The sequence below is a fragment of the Lichenostomus cassidix genome, chromosome 1Ab, assembly GCF_008360975.1.
Source record: "Lichenostomus cassidix isolate B80296 chromosome 1Ab, HeHo_3.0, whole genome shotgun sequence".
NCBI lineage: Eukaryota > Metazoa > Chordata > Aves > Passeriformes > Meliphagidae > Lichenostomus > Lichenostomus cassidix.
Genome location: NC_139481.1, coordinates 8,078,841 through 8,099,469, shown reverse-complemented (window position 1 = coordinate 8,099,469; position 20,629 = coordinate 8,078,841). Strand labels below are relative to the sequence as shown.

Genomic DNA, 20,629 nt, shown 5'->3' with positions numbered 1-20,629 from the left:
AAAGCATTAAGGTCCTGTCTGTGTAGAGCTGAAAGCTGGGGCTCATTTTCCGTGACAGGCAGACAAAACTCTCCCATTTCACAGCTGCTTCTTTAAACGTCTATCCTGTTACCTGTTCACTCATGCTGTTAATCCCATCTGGCCCCAGCAAGGATATGGCTTGCTTGACCAGATCCGTTCGGCCGCAGTTGAGCATCCGAAAACCCAGGTCCTGCTTGAACTTGGCTTCAGTGGCAACTGCATCCAGCTTGCGAGAGGCACAGAAACAGTCATCAATCCTGTGGGTGAGAAACAAACTCCCTCAGAGGACAGCCAGAGGACAGAGCTCCCGAGGAAAATAATACAGTGCCCTGGTTTTGAAGGATTTAGGTCAGGCATGCATCCATTCTCCTCTGACCTGTATGTGCAAGGGAAATGCTGAATGGGCAATGATAATGCAAGCTAATGGAGATTGCCCTTGGTCTATCTTTCATGGGACAAGTTATACATTTCAATAAAAACTGGAGGAAAAAAGCACAGCTTTCACTTGATTTTGTTTCCCGGTTTAAGCAATGCACAATACATTCTCACCAAAAGTTTTCTCTCTGCATGGCAAGGTTATCTAGTTCCCCTGATCCCTGAAAACTTCCAGTGACTTCAGTAAGCTTTGAACTTACATCAAATGGATGTATAATCGTTGACAATACAACAAAGAGAAAATAATGTCACTCCAAACACCTTCAAGGATCTTAGCAGCACAGTCCCATTAACAGAGAAGTGGTTTTGGAGGCAGAAAGTGCAAAATGCAGAATCCCAGGCTGGCTGGTTGAGAGGAACCTTCAGAGGTCACCTGGCCCAAGCAGGGCCACATGTACATAAGACCACCATGCAACTGGAGAGAAGGCAATCATGCCAGGTAGTCATGGCAAAACACCACAAATCCTTGCTAGCTGCATCTAGCATAGGAGATGTCATTCTTTTTAGGTCTTAATCAAAAGATCTCCAAACTGTAAACTGATATCCATTTCAAATGAAAGAAAGGCTAGGGGTTATTTAGCCAAGATGCAAATCTACAGCTCAAGAGAGAGCCATGCAATTCAAATCTAATGTTTATCCAACTCGGTTTCATCTTGTTTAAAGACAGATTTGCTTTTCTTTCATGCTGAGGAGTGTCTGGGGCAGAGGGTGGAGTCCAAATCCACAGTGCTTTTGGTGTGAACTTGGATAAAGGACTGTTTGGAAAAACATCTCTTCAAATCTGCAAAAATGCTAGGTCAGAAAATGAGGGGCTACTTATGAAGGAAAAAGAAAATAGAGATCAAAAGTGAAAAAGTCAAGCATACATCAAATACTTGGTTTCTATTTCATATGTAAAAACCACAGCAAATCAAAAGAAAAATACAAACAGCACATCACTATCATTTAAATTTCTTCTTCAAAGTGCTTTATCAGAGCTTTATAAAATATATAACACTGCTTAATATTTAACAGCACTATGCAACAAATATGCTGTTTATATAGAAGCCATGGTATGTAGCAATAGCTGCTGCTCTTCCTCTTTCAACAGAGGAAGGAAAGTGAAATGCAAAATACAAAGTGTTTTGATCAAAGCTTCTGCAGGTTTGAAACTGGCATCTGAGCTCAGACTGTGCTGGGTCACAACCAGTCTGGAGGACAACACATGTTTTGTTGATGTTCATTCTACTGCTCAGGCTGGGTTTTGACTGATAAAAAGAAGTTCATGTCCTAAGAATGCAGAAAAGGTATGCTTGGAGTGTCAGCACTCAGGGGAACAAGGATGACGTTCCACCAGCACAGTGTGCTGCAAGATGAATGCACAAGGCTCTGTCACAATAAACACACTGCAAAGCAATGACACATTCTGCACCAGCAGTGTGTGAGAAATCAACACACAGCAAGGCTGGGTTTCTGCAGTAGTTTCTGACCGAATGGAAGGAAAAAGCAAACCCAGTGGAGATATGCAGGGCTGAGCTCACTGACACTGAGATCCATGGAAGCAATGGAGGCTGAACACATTCACACCACACAGCTCATTTCTGACACAAGAGCTACAGTGACATTTGGTGCTTGTTACCTCCACAGCATGAGATGCTGGAGATCATCTGTGCCCTCCTTTAAGGCATGGCAAAGATAAAGCATGCTCAGAAGCTAGCTGTAGGGGTTTTGGTGCATGGAGGAGAGATGCTGGACCTCCCAGCTGCACATGGCATTCCCAGATGATTCTGGGCTCAAAAAGAGGTGGTTCCTCAGCTAAGTGCAGCTGTGGAAAGATCTAGACATCCTCTGCAGAGGTGTCTGTCAATATGAATCACTGCCTGGGTTAAGTCACTGCTTCATCATTTGTACTGAGGTATGTAACATACACTGAATAAAATGGGTCAAACTCAGACAGAGCTCCACTGACGTCAGCCCAGCTCAGTGCATGCAAAATGAGAGTTGATCATCTCCTCTTTGAAAGAAAGCCAGACTTTGACCTGGGTTGCACACCCACAGAATGGAGGAAAGAGGAACAAGGACCTACTTCATCTATCCTGTATGGGCTCCCCAGATCTCTACTTTGGGATGGGTTCAAAAATCATCAGGAACTCCTCCATCAGTGGGCTCTAGTCTCCTGGAAAGCATGTCAGTTTACCTGCTTATTCCAGTCAAGGAAGGAGACTTATAAATTCCTGCTGATAGTATCAGCAAATCACCACTCCTGACTCGGGGGGGGGGATCAGTGTTTTGGTCCAAGGGCTGCAGGATGCTGCAGCTGTAAAAACACTGCAACAAGAACATGGATGCAGAGCAGTGCCTGGGCTGCACAGCAGGGAGGACATCAGCACTGAGTCTGATCCACACCAAGGCCCACAAAACAGGAAACCTCAACTTAGTACCACTACCAATGGCTCTCTGCCTTTTTATACCCCAAAGAGGACCACTGTGAGTTACAGCCTCAATTTATGGGACATGGGAAAGGAAACTATACAGTAAAATTTGATACAGACCATTGCCTGTGCCACCACTAATAAACTGGATAGTGATCAAACTGGTGAGTTTAATAGAACAAGAGCATGACGCAAGGGAAAAGAGCAGAGAGGAAGCAATGTCTCGAAAAGCCAGAGAGATGAATGAGTTAAGGAAAAAGAGATTTAACGTGTACTGATAAAAAGCAGTGAAGAGACATCAAAAAATGATCAGGAACTACAAGTACAAATAGAAGAGCACAGCATCACATTTAACACTGGAGAAAGCCAGCTGGGAAGATGGCACGGCAGACAGACCGAGCTGTCTGATTTCAAAATGAAAACCCAAAAATTAAAAAAACCCAAACCCATCAAAAATCAAACCTAAGCCAACACAGCACTGCATTTTCTCCCAAGTCCTCTTTCTTACCATTCACTGCATAATATTGGTTCCAAAAAGAAGCAGAGGGAGTCTGTTCCATATTAACACTGTATAAGGGGACAAAGCTCCATCATGGACACCATCCAGAATCACAAACTTAAAGAGTGCAAGATAAAAAAAGAGGAAGGGAATAGATTCCCAGGGTTGACTCGCTCAAGACTCTTTAACTTGGACGGAAACAAACATACTGACAAGCTCTGAAGAGGTGGGAAAGGGATGGGAAAAGCTTGAAACATAAGGCTGACGGGGAACAGTAAAGTCAGCTAAATATATTGGGTCACTTTTGAGAGTTGTGAAACTGTGCCTGCTGAGCAAGGGAAGAGAGCACAGGCACAAACAGAGCTGGAAACCTCCCCAGCTGCACTGTCAGTTCGGGGCCCTTTTGCCAAAAAGTCTTTGTGATCTTTCCAAGTGCACAGGAGGCTGACACCAGCCCAACAGCAGCATGTCCCCTCCAAGGCCACGCTGGGTTGTCACCAGAGTCTGCCAGCCACCAGCACTCACATGGATCATCCTTTCCCCAAGAGCTCATCCTGCAGAAAAGGTGCATTTTCATCCAAGGGGCTGGGAAGGCTGATGGGAGGAACAGAAGATCCTGGGGGGGGGCAATGCTCTTCATCTCCTCTCCTCCCTAGGGACAGTGTCAGGGTGGCAGGACATCACCACAGCAGATGCTGAAGGGGTCAGGCAAACACTGAGAGCTCCCAGAGGTGATACAAAGGTAGGACTGACCAACATCCTCTGAGAGTGATAACCTCTCTCAAAAGCCAGAGTCCCTTCTGAACCTCCCTATGTAGCAACCTGTGGGGCTGTTTGGCACCACCACCCCTGCATAGTGCTCCCACTCCCAGAACTGAGAAATAACATTAATTAATCATATTAATAATACACACTGATCATAGTCCTTGTGCCCAACAGCAAATTCACCCCTCTAATTCAGGGGTTCAATCACACAGCCTGTCAACTCTCTCCCTCTCTAGCACAAACCAAGCCACCAATTGCCTTTATAAATAAAACCAAAATTAGGAACAAGTGAAATAATTTTATATTTGCAGTAAAACTGTGACCACATTTTTTAACTCACAATGCAATACAATTTTCTCCAAGTCCTCTTTTAATTCCTGACAGATATTGCTTCTACAGCTGTTATCTTCAAGATCATTATAGTGTTGCCACTGCACATAATTAAATTGACTGTGGCTTTATATGGGGAATGTCATGGTAACATTAATTATTTGCAAATGGTCACTGTCAAACACTGCATGGTGACCATGACACTCCATCACACTCTGAAGAGCTCAAACCTCTGAAAGGAGTCAAAGATAATCTTCTTCATTTGTAATGGGTCCTAGCAGTAGAGCAAATTATTTTTCTTTTCCCAAACTCACATTATAAAAACATAATGCAGCACTTCTACAGCAGCGGTTTAAACACAAGGGATGTTTTCTTTTTCATTTGCACTCCGACTGGCTAAGAGAGAGTCAGTGCAGATCTTTAATAAGTTACTCATGGGTTGAATACATTTGGGAAAATGGATGATTCAAAGGCAAAGTGTTTCCATCGTAACTGGTAGACGCAGTTGATTTAAAAGAAATGGAGTGCAGCCTGTGATGAGCAGCAGGACAAATGTTCCCCTTGGCTGGAATGAACAGATCACCACCCTGAGAGCCAAAAATCAGAACCTTGTTTGTCCACCTGGGACTCAATCACTGGCCCTTGCCATTAAAAGAATGATAATCCACTAATTAACTCCATCTCTTTAGCTTTGTAGGATTTATTCGGTTTGTCCTAAAGATGAATGAGTCTTGAGTGAGAAATTATACTTCAGCTGGTTGGAAGTCTGGCAGGAGTCATATTTTAGTCAGCAATATACATGAATTTGCAATGCTGAATTTCCTGGGGTCATGGATCACAGTTTTGATCTGGGCTGCACAGCCCATAGCACAAAAGGGTCTTGTTCCTTGCCTGGGGCTCTTCAGTGAGACTACAAACAGTGAGAGGGAGCAGCAGACAATTTGATTTAAATTTGTGAGCACTCTTTTTTCCAACATGGTGCTTTAAAAAGGACTATAATGCTGATATTAATAGAACTGCAATATAAATACTATATTGAGACAATTATTTGCCTTTTCAGTTTTGGAGAGAGGAAAATGTAAGCACAAACATGTTGATCAAAGTGATGAAAAGCACTACTTTTTATTGCAGAAATAGAATATCTCCATTTACTTTAATCAGAAGCTAAATTAAGACAAGAAAAAAAATACTCCGGATATTTATCATCCAATCTCTTATCCTTGTCAAAGGTCTGAGAATAAATTGGTCAGAAAAACTGGAAAATACATTAAAAGAGTGATGTGACTGTGAAATCAAGACCCAAATCTGTATTTCAAAACAGTCATAATATTCCAGTTCCACATATATAGGTCAGGAACCATGTTCAAAATTAAATCTGAGCTCAGATTTTGAACAAGGCCACAGTGCCATAGGAAAGTTTCAGAACAGATTCATCTTTCATATAAATAGATAGCACAAGTCTTCCCTAACGAGTTGAAAATGGTGTGTTATCTGTATCCTGATTATTGTGCTCAGGAATGTATTACAGGGACATGTAGAATATTCAGGGATGCAATAAAAGGGACAGAGCATATGAAAACAGCAGTAATGATGCTGCTTGCAATGGGAAAAAGGCTGGATCCTAAAGCCCATAAAAACACAACTGTATTCTGCCCTAAAAGTGAAGGAGTACATGAGGCCCAAGCCCTTCCCTTCAATATTTTTTTTATTGCTGCTGTCTTCAAGCAGACAGTTGGCAGGACAGGTTGAGACTCACCTCAGAAACCCGTGCTCTGACTCTAAGTAATAAAATCTCCTTCATCTGCTGGCACCATCTGCCCCAAGGGACTGCTGGGTTTTGTCAAGGAGCTTGTTTGCTACTGCTCACATTTTTGTATCTAATGACAGCAACAGCCATGGCTGCTGTTAAAGGATTAGTGAAAACTGGTGGGAAGAACAAGGACATTCAAGAAGCTAGGCAAACACCAACCATTTCCACTTAAAGGTGTATCTAATTAAATAGCAAAACTTCTTGGCAATTTTATACTCCCTCTCTTTCTCCAGAAACTCAGCCCCTTACCCAACACATTTTAAGAGAGAAGGAAGAACATTGGAAATATTTTTCTGTCTTCTAATCTCTGTCTAATCAAGTCCATTTATATTTTCATACTCCAGTACAAGCACAAGATTTCCATAAATAAATTAAATGCAACTCTTCTGCTTTCACTTTCAAGTCAGAATTGCACATGTGGTACAGCAGTAGGATGACACAGCAAATGGTACAGACTGCTCTGAAACAACAAATAACACATCTCCCCTTTACATCACTGTATTTTCTTCTTTCCATAGTTTTAAGAAATCTCTCTACAATGAGCCAAGGATGATCAAATAACCTTTGCTATTGAGATTGATAATCCAATTTTCCTAGAGAGCCTTAGTTAAGAGGGATGGTCCCAGACAGAAAAGCAGACTTAGGTATTCCCAGGACAAGGCTAATTGGAAATCAGGACTGATTTTCAATTAAAGACAGATTTTCCAAGACACTCAGACCCTGCATTTGCTCCAAGACCTTTCTGGATCAGAGCTGTAAATGCTACTCTGAGCACCGGGTGAGCCTGTAGGGCAGCAGCTGGGGGAGCACATGGGACTGCAGGTGAATAAATTTGGTCCTGTGCTTGGACACATCTACACTTGCAGTGTGAACTTGCTCATGGCTTGCTACCATCACACCCTGCTGTGGCCATGCTGCCCTTTCAACAGTGTGTTTTTCCTTCCCCAGTGTTTACTCCTGATGTATTTCTGGAGCAGAGCCCCAGCTTCCCTCAGCACACACTTTGCTCAGCTGAATGAGCCTCTTTCTTCAAATTTGCCTCCATGAGAACGTTTTGTCAAAACATCAAGTCATCCCAGCCCATTTCTTTCTACCTGGTCCAAAGTGAATATTTTTTTGACCAGGACACAGGACTTGTGATTCCACATCACTTCCTACCACTTTCACGTGGCACCACTCTTTTTCTGTTTCTTCTGGAAATACTTCTCCCAGTGCAGCCTCAAAATGCATTTGCTTTTTTCATGGCTGAGGAAAAATCCACTTCTGTGGTTTACAGTCATTCTGAGATTAAATACTGCTCTACAGCCTTTACCATCACCTTTCCAATACTCTGCTCTCAATATAGTACGTATTAGATTGCATATATAGTGTATATGTTACATATACACTGCAGTATGTATATTTTATTTTAAAAATGTGTTTGCTTTCCATTTGTAGAAAACTGCATTTCCATTTGTGGAAAACTGCATTTCATCCCATTTATTTTGTCCCAGCCCTCAAGGTCATCCACTTTTTCCTGGATGATTTCCCAAACTTCCTCTGTCAGGACAATGCCTCTCAGCATCATGGCATCAGCAAATTTTAACTTCATGAGCACACTGCTAAAATTTGTGCCAAAACCCTTTCTGAAAATTAAAACCCACCAATTTTTAAGAATGAGAGCTGAAGGTCCCTGCTTGCAGCCCCATCTCAGTCAACCCCTGCTCACTTTCCAATTTCCTTACTAACCCCCATCTTCTCTGCCTTAATAGCTCCCTGTGTGGACTGTATCAAATCTTTACTCAAGTCCAAAGAGATGAAATTCTGCTGAATTTCCTTGGGGTAGAAAATCAGTTATCTTATCAAAAAAAGTTATTAGATTAGCCTGGCAAGATCTATCTTTAGAAAATCTGTGTCACATTTTATCCCATTTTTCCCTCAACAACATGTCTTTAATCAGTCTTTGCTTGAAAAAACATTCAAAGGCCTTGCACTAACAGCCTGGAATTTTCCTTGGATCATTTTTCATCCTTTTCAAACATTGGGCATTACTAATATTAATCCATAGAGTTATGGCATCACTCCAGGCTTTGTTAAAAATATTTCCCTCTGACCCCCTGATTTTGTGAGGCAGCTTTTTCTCATCATTGGGATAGAGGTTATCTGGTCATCCTGATTTGAGTGCATTAAGCTGCATAATTTTCTCTTCTTTTGATTACAGTTTTTCCGTTTTCATAACCTTGCTGCTATTATTTGTTTCTCATTTTCCAACAGGATTTTCTTCCCCAAAACCAGAGGCAAAGTATTCACTGAAGTTGCTGGGTGATAGCACTGATGCCCACCTCTCACGGGTGTTCCAGCATCTTTACACCCTCCAAGACTGTCACAATATATTGCCACCAGAAATGAAGGGCCTGACCCTGATAAAAGGCACAGATGAGCAGCACAGGATGCTCCTCCCTGTCTCTGTTTCTCTGCCATCAGCCTGCAGTCCCCAGATGCAGTCATGCACCAGTGATCCTCCTCCTCACATGTCTAACAGCTGGGTTTTATCTGTTTTTGACAAACATCACACAGCATGGAGGAAGGAAAGATGTGCAAAGAGCTTCTTGTGTTTAGCTGGAGCAAGGGGAAAGGTATCCCTTGCAGATGTGATGATGAGGAGAAGCCAACATCTGTTTGCAGCCAGACAGTGCCTGTGCAGGCTTCTTATGACAACAGAAAGGCAGGACAACATAGTTTTTACCACCATGCCCCTTTTTGATGAGAAATTACCTTCATCCCTGATTCCTTCATGAATAGAAGGTCTAGAACAGGGAGCAAAGCACCCACCTTTCCCAGCTCCACGCCAGCAGAGAGCCACACAGCCCTCAGCTGAGTGCAGCCAGCTCCTCAGGTGGGCAAAGGACCTGGGCATAGGTGAGGCTTTATTAGATGTGCTGTCCCACTATGATAATATCTTGGACACAGCCTGGTTGACATCTCAGTGAGCTGCTGTGCATCCAGCACTCAGTCCATCTGGGGACCTATCTCCTTGCAACAGGGGGAAACAACTGCTCTGTCTGAAACTTTCACTCCTGGGGGAAGGTGAACATTTACATCCCTGCTCATCTCCCAAAGCTGGGGAAAGGGAAGAAACATTCTGGCACATCAGCTACTATAAAATGAAAAAAGAGATCAGGAAGGAGACAGGCAGCTCCTGACTGATTCCAGCTTCCCTCACTCCTCTACCCAGAGCAAAAGCAGCTCCTCTTTCAGAAGAGGAAACCACTGCAAGAAATTAAGGAGATGGATTTTTTAAAAAGGCTCAGAAGAAGGGCAAAAGAGAGGAATAAAAGGCAGGAAAAGCAGGGATGATTTCCAAAGCCACAGAATGGGAAGCTCACTGTTGGAGTATGTGATTGTGCTGGGAAGTGTCTCTTGAATCTGCAGGGAGACCTCCATGCTGTGGCTCAGATAAGAAGCTGAACATTTGGGTTTTATTCAAACTGATCCTGAACTTCACAGCCTTTGAGATCCTGCCAATCCCTCCCTCTCCCCATATGCATGTTTTTCCAGTGTGGAAGCTGATTTTGCTTTATGCACTCGCAATGACAGGTCTGTGAATCAAAACCATGGTGTGACACAGTATCACCTGAGACCATGGGAACTTTTGGGTTCAGGTCTCTGTTTTAGGGACTAAAGAAGACTGCTGTGAAAAGCCTAGAAATTGAACCGTTTTCAAGGTACTACTTAGTAAACCCTTCCTAGAGAAGTCAAAAAATCTATCAAGCTAACTGCTTTTAAAATCCTTCAGCTGCCATCCGCCACACAGCTTATTTGAAAAGCTATCCCCTGCAAAGTTGTTGTATTCCCTCCCCCAGTGTTAGAATTTAGGGAATTGATGCTCCTTGAGGAGTTAAGAGGTGGAAAGGTACCCTCCCTGAAGGGTTGGTGTTTGGCTTATGAAAATCAGGAGTGCTGAGGGTCTGCTGAACACAAATAAAAAATTACAGGCTGCAAAGTTCCAAATTAACATCCTGATGACTCCCATTATTCTTCAGAAAAGCTCAGTCTTCCCTTTGATCTCAGGATTAGAGCCAGCCAGGGTCTTATTTGCAGCTACGCAAAGAACCTGCTGCACTACACCAACAGCAGGCACAGACCTCAAAATAAAACCCAAGGTACATGAACACTCATCTGCCAGCACAGCAGAGAGATTGTCATTTTGGGACATCAGTGGATGATTCAGGCCCCTGCAGTCAAACACAGACACACTGCAAAGGCTGGTCTCTCGAAAATCCAGAATTTGTCTCGGGAATGGTTTCTCTTTTTATTCTCATCTGATTAATCCCAGGCTGTGCTCTTCAGGCTCATTCCCACTTGCAAGACAAGCTGGACAACAACAATCATTTGTATTCTTTATGAAATGAATTCTTGATGGCAACTTTAAACTAAGTGCTGATTGGTTCCCCATAATTAATAAATTCTTCTGCAGTATAATACAGCTCTCCAAAAGCTCCACAAGTTATTCTGAAACTCCTGCAAAACTAACAGTTGATGACTTTTTAACATATATATGTGTATATATATATATACACACACACATTTACACTCTGTCAAAATACAACTTTGGCTGCTATATTGTGGGGTTTTTTTAATACACAGATATTTAACTGCATCTACCTTAATTTTTAAGACAAAGGATATATAATACAAACATTATTCCCTTATTTGCAATCCTACCTCAACATTTGGAGAGGTATTAAATTAATTGTGCCTTTTCAGAACCAAGTGCCACATCTTCAGACAGTGTGCAGTACCAATGTAGTACCTTTATCTGTAAGTCCTGACATTTCAGCAGGGACACAGAATGAAGCACTTCTGGAAAGAGGGCCAAGGTGGTCACACCAAAGGGAAGCAGTTACAGCCAAGGCTTGAAATCTGAAATGCTCAAGATCTGCCTTTTGAAATTCCACATATTTCTTCAATTAAATATTGAATAGCTGTGACTATAAAAAGCCTATGTAGATCTGGAAGTAAAGTATTATCCTCGCTGGTGAAAGAGCATGTCAAGGCCAGAGTCAACAGAAGGCAGCTGCTCCCATGCAGCTTGTCACAGCTAATCATGTAAATCAGCCCTCTGCTTACTGTGCTGCAGCAAAGAATGCAACTACTGCTGGATCAAGAGGCAGACTGATGAAAATTGGGATTTAAGTACAAATTTGTGAAGCAATAGCAGTGAATAATTTTTGCTTTGGCAGTTTCAGAATGCCTTTTCATATGAACATCAAAACCAAACATATTCTTTACTCCAGAACAGTCCTAGAACGTACTTTTATACAAGTACATAATAATAAGGCAAAACAGATACTAAAAGCATATCCTGGCAATAAATACTTTAAGACTTCATTAGAAAACCAAAAGGTCACATTTGATACACGAAAAAGTCAAATTATCTGGGCTGACATTTACAAGTAATTTGAACTGACATTAGCATGAAAAATACAATTTTACTGCAAGAAGTAGTCTTACCTCCAAGTTTAAATATGCCCTTTAAGCATTAATGCTGAAAACAAAAGCCCTGAAATATATCTGCAGCCCTGCCACTTACATTTCGGTATTTTATAGCAAAGCAACGTGAAGCAGACAATTAGCAGAAGGTTTCAGCCCCTCATTAGCAAGCAGAACCTAATAGGAATAGGGGGAAAAAAAAACCAGCAGCATGTAAGCTCTGCTGAGCACATCAGGGCTCGATCCAGCTGTGAGACAGTCAGGCACCCATCACCATGCAAGCAGCTTATCCACGGCTGTGAGCAAACAGGAGCTGATTTTGCAACACACAGAGCGGCGAGCCGGAGCATCCCTGCGCCTCCCAGCAGTGCCAGAGCCTCAGCCTGCCCCTCGCCAGCACAGAGAGCCCCATCCTGCACGCAGCAGCCGACCTGCGTTCGGTGCACTTACTTCAGCTGTCGAGGTTCGCAGTCAACTCCCGGCAGCAGGAGCCTGGCCGCCTGCCGCACGTCATCGCTGTCCACCGAGAAGCTGCGGCGGTGCCCCGCGTGAGCCACCGCCACCCGGATCCACTCCATCAGCGGAGGCAGCACGATGAACGGCCTGGGGAACACACACACATCAGTGCCAGGCATGGCAGAGGCAACGAGAACAGGTAGAGATGAGCAGAGAGCAGCGGGGAGAGGGTGTGTGAATATATGTGGGAGAATAGGAATATAGACGGAGATGGGAATGAGGAAAATGAAACGATGGGAGAGCAAACCAGCTCAGCAATTTTCAAACAGGTCTAAATCGAGACGTGTCACCCTGTCTGTGGGGCAGGACTATTTGGAGAGTGAGATTCATGAGCCATGCTCAGTTATGGGGTTCCTGCGAGGTCAGTGCACCCGCCTGGCAAGCCCTCCTCCCATCCTTCACACAGCAATCCCAAAAACAGAGCAGCAGCTGGCACAGGACCATGCCCTGCTCTGGCTGACACACCGGCCTGGGTTTGCTCCCCTGTCACTTTGCACTGGGGACAGGAGAACTGACCTGGGCAGAGACAGGGGATGCCCCAACACTGAGACCCCAAGGATGGACAGGGGATGGATGCCCCAGAAGGTCTCCAGCATCTCCTGCCAATGCTATGGGCACCCTGTGCTCAGCGCTGAAAGTAGGCACTTTGCAGCCACTGTGAGAGTTATCTGTGAGCCAGGTCAGCAATCTGACTGCTTGGTTTCATTTTTAGCAGCATCAAACTGCTACACATTCGTGCCAGCTGTTCTGCCAACTGAGCAAAACCATACCAAACTGCCCCCAGAAGGGAATGGTGGCATTCTGGGCCACAAAGCCTGGGCACCATCAGAGACATGGTCCTTCACTCTACAACACCTGCACAGCCCCACAGCCCAGCGAGAGCTGCCCAAGCTGTAGATGAAGTATGGAGCACGCAGTTCGCTCCATTTGTGCTAATAATTATTTGGGAACCAAGAGAGATGACAAACCATAAGTAAAAACCATTGCTTCAAGTCCTATTTTGGACATAAAACTCCTAAAGTAACTACAGCTGAACACCTTGAAGGTCACTGCAAGTTTCTTACTTGCTTTCCTTCTGCAGTCCCTTTTCATGAAGAAAGGGAAAAAAGTCTGCATTAGGTGCAGAGTAGGCAAATATTTTACATTTTAAATATACAACTTTACCTCAAAAGGCTCTACCCTGAGAAAAATTATTTAAGAAGATGTTGATTCTGGAATATCCTTTTCCTATTTATAGCTCTTTATGCATTTATTTCCCTTTTTGAGGACTTGGCTTTACATAGCTCCGATATTAATATTCCTGAGGAGGGATGAGATAGATCAGAAGAGCCGAAGGACAGAGAAGCCCTGAGGCCACTAACTCTCCCTTGGACGCCGAGTTCCCAATTCTCACGGGCACGTAAATGAACAACCTCCTTCTGAAATATGACATCTTTGGCTGAGTTGCCACTTTTATCATTATTCTATTCCAGACCAGGCTGCATTTGTTTCCAAGGTTTTTGCTCTCCCCAGACCTGCCAGGGCCACATAAGGAGGCAGATAAGGACAGAACATCATCTCCCAGAGCTCCTGAGAAACAATTTCCTACCTCAGCTCATTTGTCGTGGGGGTGGTGGGAGTCAGAGGAGGGAAAGGGGGGAAGCAGGGATGTATCTGCTCCCCAGGTCATCTTCAGAGCAAAAGGGACCCTCTTTAGTGGCATTAAGTAGCTGGGGACAAGTGATCAGTGGGAGTTGTTTCATCACTTGCTGAGCAAACAGCTGAAAGGGAGTTGCGAATCACACTGGAAGTGTTAAACTGCATGTAGTTACAGACATAACTTGGTTCTAGGAATACAATTAAAGGAAAACTCAATTTGAGGTTATGTTCTGCATGAGTGAACACAGTTTGGATCAGAGAAATTAAGACAGGCTTGTACAGGGCCTTCCTGTAACATCTGCTGGGCAAACAGAAAAGCAGAGAGCTGGGGCTGAACAGGGACTCAGAGGTTCACAGTTTTTCCTCCTCTTGTGCAGGTCAGAAACTCACCCAGCACAGAATCTGCCCCACCACAGTAAGGAGCAGAGCAAATAAAAACATTTACAGGAACTCAGATAACTGCACTATAAAATTGCTTTTTTTTTTTTTTCCTTTCCCGGTCTTGCAAATTTCAACAGAGAAACAGAAATGAGCATGGCTATTTGGTGCAATAAATCCCAAGAGGGAAGAGAATCAGCATTCTGCAGAAGCGGGGAAATTTTCTATGAAGTCCAATTTCAGTCCCTAGATGAGGATATGGAGTTTGCTCACAATATATTACATTCCTTTTTCCAAGGCAAAAAAAAATCATCACTGCATATCTCAGTATGTCAGGAAATTTGTATTTTGAGAACAGAACCAAATATGGCTGAGTGCAATAGGTTAAAAATACCCTGCAGGAGTCTGTGCACCATGTGAAGGGCTGGGTTTTTTCTTTTAAATACTGCTTGTGTGCCAAAGAGGAAAGAGGAACACAGAGTTATAAGGGTGTGATAATCCACAAGACAATGTGACATCAGCAAGAAATATTTCACTTTTCAAATGGCACTGTGTGAAAATGGGTTAGACAAATGCATCACATCACTGGCATGTACACTGATTTATCTCTGGTACAAAGGCAGGTACCAGCCAGGAGAATTCAGTAATTCTGTGTTCCAGAGCAGATCAGTCACGTAGTTACATGCTTTGGAAGCACATGCCTTAATTAAACTAATCTAACCATGGTGGGAACATGCTGAGATTGATTCTGCCTGAAGGATGTGGGAAATCAGGAGCAGCTCAGCTGCTGCACAAACACTTTACCTGGGCTGTAGGTGAGTGAGTGCTCTGATCTCCTCCTCCAGCCCTTCTCTGTACCTGTGCTTAAATTTAAATGCACACTTCCATCCTCTAATTCCCTGCAGTTTAAAGTTAAGTATGGACTTAAGTAATATTTTTTAAAAAAGAGAAAAAAAGAAAAAAAACATTTGGCACTGACTTGTATTTTCCTGCGCTGACATCAAAATGGAAAAACATGCCAGATGAGGATGCAGGGAGAGGTCTCTGCACAGAGTAACTCCCATCCCACACACAAGGGCTGGGAGGCGGGGGAGGCCAACAAAAAGCAGATCCCCAAAGGGTTGGACCCTTCTGAGCCCTGTCCCCCTGTCCTTGGCAAGGGGGTAGCCAGCTCCCCTTGGATTATGCCTCCTCCTGCTTCATCAGAAAAGGCAGTAATGAGTGCCCCACCAACCCTCCCATCTCTGGCTCCCAGGCAGCATCCCTCCCTGCTCCCTCCCGGCTCAGCACTCCTCTCACAGCTATTTTTGGACAGCTCAAGGACCCACTGGCTCCTGTGCCTTGAAGCCACCTTCAGTGGCTGGCACTGCCCCCAAGGGACAGACCCTCACTGTCCTGGCTGTCAGAGCTCCTTGTCCCCACTGCAGCTCCCTGCCAGCAACCCCTCGAGTGGGGCAAACAACCCCTCCCTGCCCAATCACACCTCAAACTTATCTCAGTTCTGTGGGGCTGATGTCTCTGGGGCACTCTGAATTACAGAATGACTCATCAGAAAAGCAGGTATTATGGGGGAAACCCTAAATGTAACTGCATGAGGGGTTCCCTAAAATCTGCATTCCCTCCAGAGCCACATGTGGCTTCCTGGGCTGCCCACCACTGCCCCCCTCACTTGCTGGCACACAGAGATATTAAAAGTCCTGTCATGCATATGCAATAACTCAGGCTTTTTTGTTATTATTACTAGTAGTAGTAGTACTGTTATTGTTGTTATGGTAGCAGTATACCTGTAAACAAACAAGAGAAATTGTCAGGTGGAAGACCATGAGAAATGTGCATCGTAAAATGCAATAGGATGCTTCATTATTTTTGCATGGGTCTGTGAGAAGATGGATGAAGCTCCTGGCTGGACATCACCTGCTGCAATGCCAGATTTGCAGAGCACTAGGGCCAGCACTCTGACAAATTCCAGCTCCAAATAACCCCTGGCTGTGCTTTTTCACAGTTCCTACCACCTTTGCAGGGTGCAAAATCCCTGCTGGCTGCTGACCAGCTTCATTCCACCTTTTGCCCAGAGCAGGGCCGCTGCACACAACCCATCTCTCCTTGATTTCCAGCAGCGGGAGCAGTTCTTCCCCTCAGCAGCCACTCCCCTACAGAGAGTAAGGACACTCATCACCTTTAAATGCTCCTCACACAGGCTCACAAGCCCTGGATGGGGCAGCAGCCCCTTGTTCCCAGCAAAGCCTGCAGCAAGCTGCAGATCCCAGAGCTCATCAGTGCACGAGAGATTCCCCAGACAATCAGGAGTGCTCCAAGGAAAGAATCATCATTTCAAGTGCAGCACAACAGCCTCTTTATTTCCAGGGGCACTTCACACTGCTCTTCTCCAGACACCTATGGAGCTCTTGCCCCACCACATGTGTTCATTCACTGCCTGTACTAAATCAAACCTTAGGGAGAGGACTGGCTTGATAGCCACAATGGGAATTCCTGAGGTCTATTCCTATTGGGATGTCAATTCCCACAGCTACCTCCTGTTGTCCCTCCCTCAGCTTCATCGGCTGTGAAGTGGACACAGCTGAACAGACCTGACCTTGCTGTAACTTGGTTCAATTGCTTGGGATGATGTCTGTTTGCAGGATCCCTTAGCCCTGAGGAGTGTGGTGCTGTTGTAGGTGTTGAGTTTCTTCTCTCACTCCAGCCAAGAAGTGCTGACTGCCAACCTCTGTGGCAAATTGGGGCACAGAGGTTGCTGCTGTTTACTTTTGCAAAAGCTACCAAGGAAGAGTTAAAGGTGCTTCTCAGAAGCATAAGGCTGTACTTTCACAAGAACAAGCCTATCTAGATAAAGGTAGGGAGATGTTTTTTCTTGCAGATATGAGTCAGCATCTTTAACATTAAAAATAGCTCTTTTGTATTCGTTTGGTTTATGTTTTCATGAGTGGTTTTTAAAGAAAATCCCAACATACAAATTGAAAACCATCCTAAGTTCTGACAAGTTTTCACTTGGAACATATGCTGGAAATATATATGCAATGCTAGTCCGTTTTTAGCATTACTGAAAGACAGAAAAGCCTGTTTTTTCCAATGTAAAGCATGCATTTCAGATGGGTTTCTGGGCTGCAAAACTCATTTATATTTACACCATAAGCTACTTGTCTTCAGAAGGAGCAAATACTTTTTGATGCCTTCAAAAAGCTGCCAGTCCTGATCCTTCCCAGAAACTCAGCAGTGCCAACTGATGCTCCATGTGAGTTCCTGCAGCTCCTCTATGCCAGGCAGCTGCTCTGCCACCCCAGAAGCCCAGCTAAGGCTGATCCAATAGACAGTTCTGCATTTTGTTCAGGCTGAAGGATCAAACCTCCTTGCTCTCACACAAGCCTCCTGAGATCTGCCTAGGCAGAAGGATGGTTTACTTTTAGGCTTTTGGACACAAACACATTGGTGCTCCGGAGTCCACGAATGAGTATGTGCAAATCATGGGCTCTGAGCTCCCATCCAGTGCTGGAATGAGCTGTTCCTGTTGCCTCTCCTGCATTAGAAACATTAATGGCCAAGACTTGAAACACAGCTGAGTCAAAGTGATGACTCAGCCAGCAACCACAACAGGGAAATATTTCACTGGCAGTTTTGACATCAGATTTGACACGACTGGCAATGGCATAAATCCCTGAGGAGACAGAGCATTCTGAGTACAGCACAGAACAGCCTGGATGCCATGCAGTTCTCACAGGGCTGCACGCAGTTTCCTCTGTTTAAAAAATCCTGTAGTCATCCCACGGACAGTGTAAGTCCGGCTTGATAAATGAGATGTAGGATACAGACCCAGTGCAGCAAGGATATGCTGTGTAACAGCCGAGCTGCAAATAATGCCTGAACTATTTCTTGTAACTTGTGCCATCCACACACTGCAGGCAGCTCCAATAACATTGCTGAAGGGATTTTTAGAAAGTGGGAAGTCTGATATTTAGGATGCAAATCTAGAGGATTTAGGTAAGGATGCACTGGGATTTCTTTTCAGTGGTTCTGAATCAAATCAACCCTGGTTTCAACTTTGACTTCAGCAAGGCTACAGCTTTACTCTGTGACGTTTCCAATGGAACAGTGGATAAAAATAGATAGGGTTACATGGGGCTATGGTATACTGGCACATCAAGCATGTGTAATCCCTTCTGCCTATACAGGTTCATTCAGGTTTCACTGCAGGACTTCCATATTCCCAGTGCTTTATCTGTTCTTCATTGACATTCCTCACCATTCTCTCCACTCACTTCTGGTCTTTGCTGGAGACTGCCTTACCCATGGAGTTTGTCGTCCATAATAATTTAAATCAGGGACCCTTTTCCCTAATTATCTTCTTCCTGAAATCGTTCTATGGGTATAATCTGCACTACACACACGGCTGTAGCACTTATGAAACTGCTTTAAAAGAGTTCAAGTTATTTTATAGCAGTAGAATGCTCCTCTCATTAGAGGGGCTGCATCACATTAATTAGCCAGCTACAATAACTATCCAAAGCATGAAACAAAATTCAGATGATAACCCAAACTCTTTCCATTAATGAGGAATGACCACAGTCTACAATATGCATCTGAGTGCATGTGCAAGGAACATTTTTGTGTGTGTCCATGTGAGTGTGCAAGGCAGGCAGAAAGATAAAAAGCAAGCAGTAACAGCCCATGGGAGTTTCCTAAAGGATTGCTCCTAAAGGATTATTATTATATAGGGAACAATAGTTAAGGAAAAGTGAAAAGAAGGTCAAAACCAGACACATATCCATCAACTCCATTAAGACTTGAGGAGAAAAGCTAATGGCTGCCAGGTGGTACAAGGAGCTAATGCTCCTCCAAGGTGGAGCAGCAGAGGAAGCACTGGAGAAGGGACTTGGCTGCCTGAGAGCAGAATTAATGGGTGGCTCTGGGCTGGCTGAGCTGCTGAGCCACAGCTTCTCAAAGAGTTGTTAATGGGGAACATGGCAAGTTAGGAAGTAATGAGGACTTTGTCAATACAGCTGTGGATAAAAGTGGGTAAGGAACCACTTAAGGAAAAAAAACATCACACAAATCTGCAGCTACAGATTCTGAGCTTTCCGGTGCTTAAGAAATTACTTGCTATAATTTTGGAAGCCTTATAGAGGCTGACAAGCAAAACATAACCACGGGACAGATCTTTTTATTAAGCTAGAAGCAGCAAACAAGAAAGAAATCTTAACAGTAGCCTCATCCACAGTTCTTTCTCTTTTTTTTTTAATTCCCAGGAAAGCAAAAGAATGAATAAACCTAAATAATCCGTAGCTGCCTGCAGGTGGAAGCACTGGAGGAGCACTGCTTTTGCAGGCAACACCCAGCACAAGATAAATGGATCCAGCACACCCCAGATGGGTGCAATAGGGAAAGGGAACCCCACAAAGAGGTCCACCCTCTCTCTGTACCTCCATGCCTGCCAAAATAGCCACCTACATGGTATCCAGGGTCAACAGAACTGGCTTGTGTTGGTGCCAAAAAATCAGAGAGTTTCTGCCAAAGTGACCAGATTGATGGAATATAAGTTTGGGGTGGGAGGGGATCACACATCCATCTTATGGTTGGGTTTGGTGGCATTTAGGAAGTGGGGAGTATTTTTCAGCTTTTCTGAGCAATCCTGGCCACTCTTCACTCCTACTCCTCCCATGAAAGCAGCCCCCTCCCCCAATATAAGTTTCACTATATAACCATTTTCCCCTTTTACTTTCTGTAAAGACAAGCACTATTAAAAACACACTGCATTCTCACTTCTTTACCTCCGTGAAGAGCAAACACAGAGAAACACTCCCTAGAAACAAAGTGCCGGATTTATTCAAAGGTAAAAATCCCATTTTATGCGTCCCCCAAGACTCTGAGGGAGGTACTGCTTTCTGAGCTGGAAAGTGCTAAGCCAGACAGCAATGCCACAGCACTGGATTCTCCTCCCATATGCAGCCTCTGCAGAAGTACAGCCTTTGCAGCTCAGCCTGGTTCAGGGCCAAAAATCCAGGTGGGCTGGAGGTGAGTGGGAAGAATGGGAAGGTCTCACGGTGCCACCAAGCCCTGAAAGTGCTGGGAGAATTCTCTGGCTGCATCCCACAACTCTCTCTACCCTGGGCTTGAACTGTCAGGGAGGAGGGGGCCACGACAGTAGCCAGGTTGGCTTCACAAAGAGCCAAGGACAGCCCCTATTTCATGCAAATACTGCCTACAGCCTGATCCACACCGTCCTGGCTTCTCTGCACCAGCAGGGACATGGAAAGGCCAAGGATAGGGAAAGATGCTTGGACCTTCTTCTTTCTTTCTGGGCTTCTTACAAAATAAAAGCAATTACCGCAGCTGGAGAGGGAA

At 44.3% G+C, this 20,629-nt stretch overlaps 1 protein-coding gene across 1 annotated transcript in view; it reads right to left on the bottom strand.

Moving 5' to 3' along the window:
- The window catches only part of ABTB3 (ankyrin repeat and BTB domain containing 3), a 176,406-nt gene that overhangs the window by 44,503 nt on the left and 111,274 nt on the right, over positions 1-20,629 (bottom strand). The window contains exons 4-5 of the mRNA XM_085049691.1: positions 12,194-12,346; positions 113-278 (exon numbers count right to left, since the gene is read on the bottom strand). Of these exons, the coding sequence (XP_084905817.1) occupies positions 113-278; positions 12,194-12,346 (319 nt within the window). The remainder of the gene's footprint in view (positions 1-112; positions 279-12,193; positions 12,347-20,629) is intronic.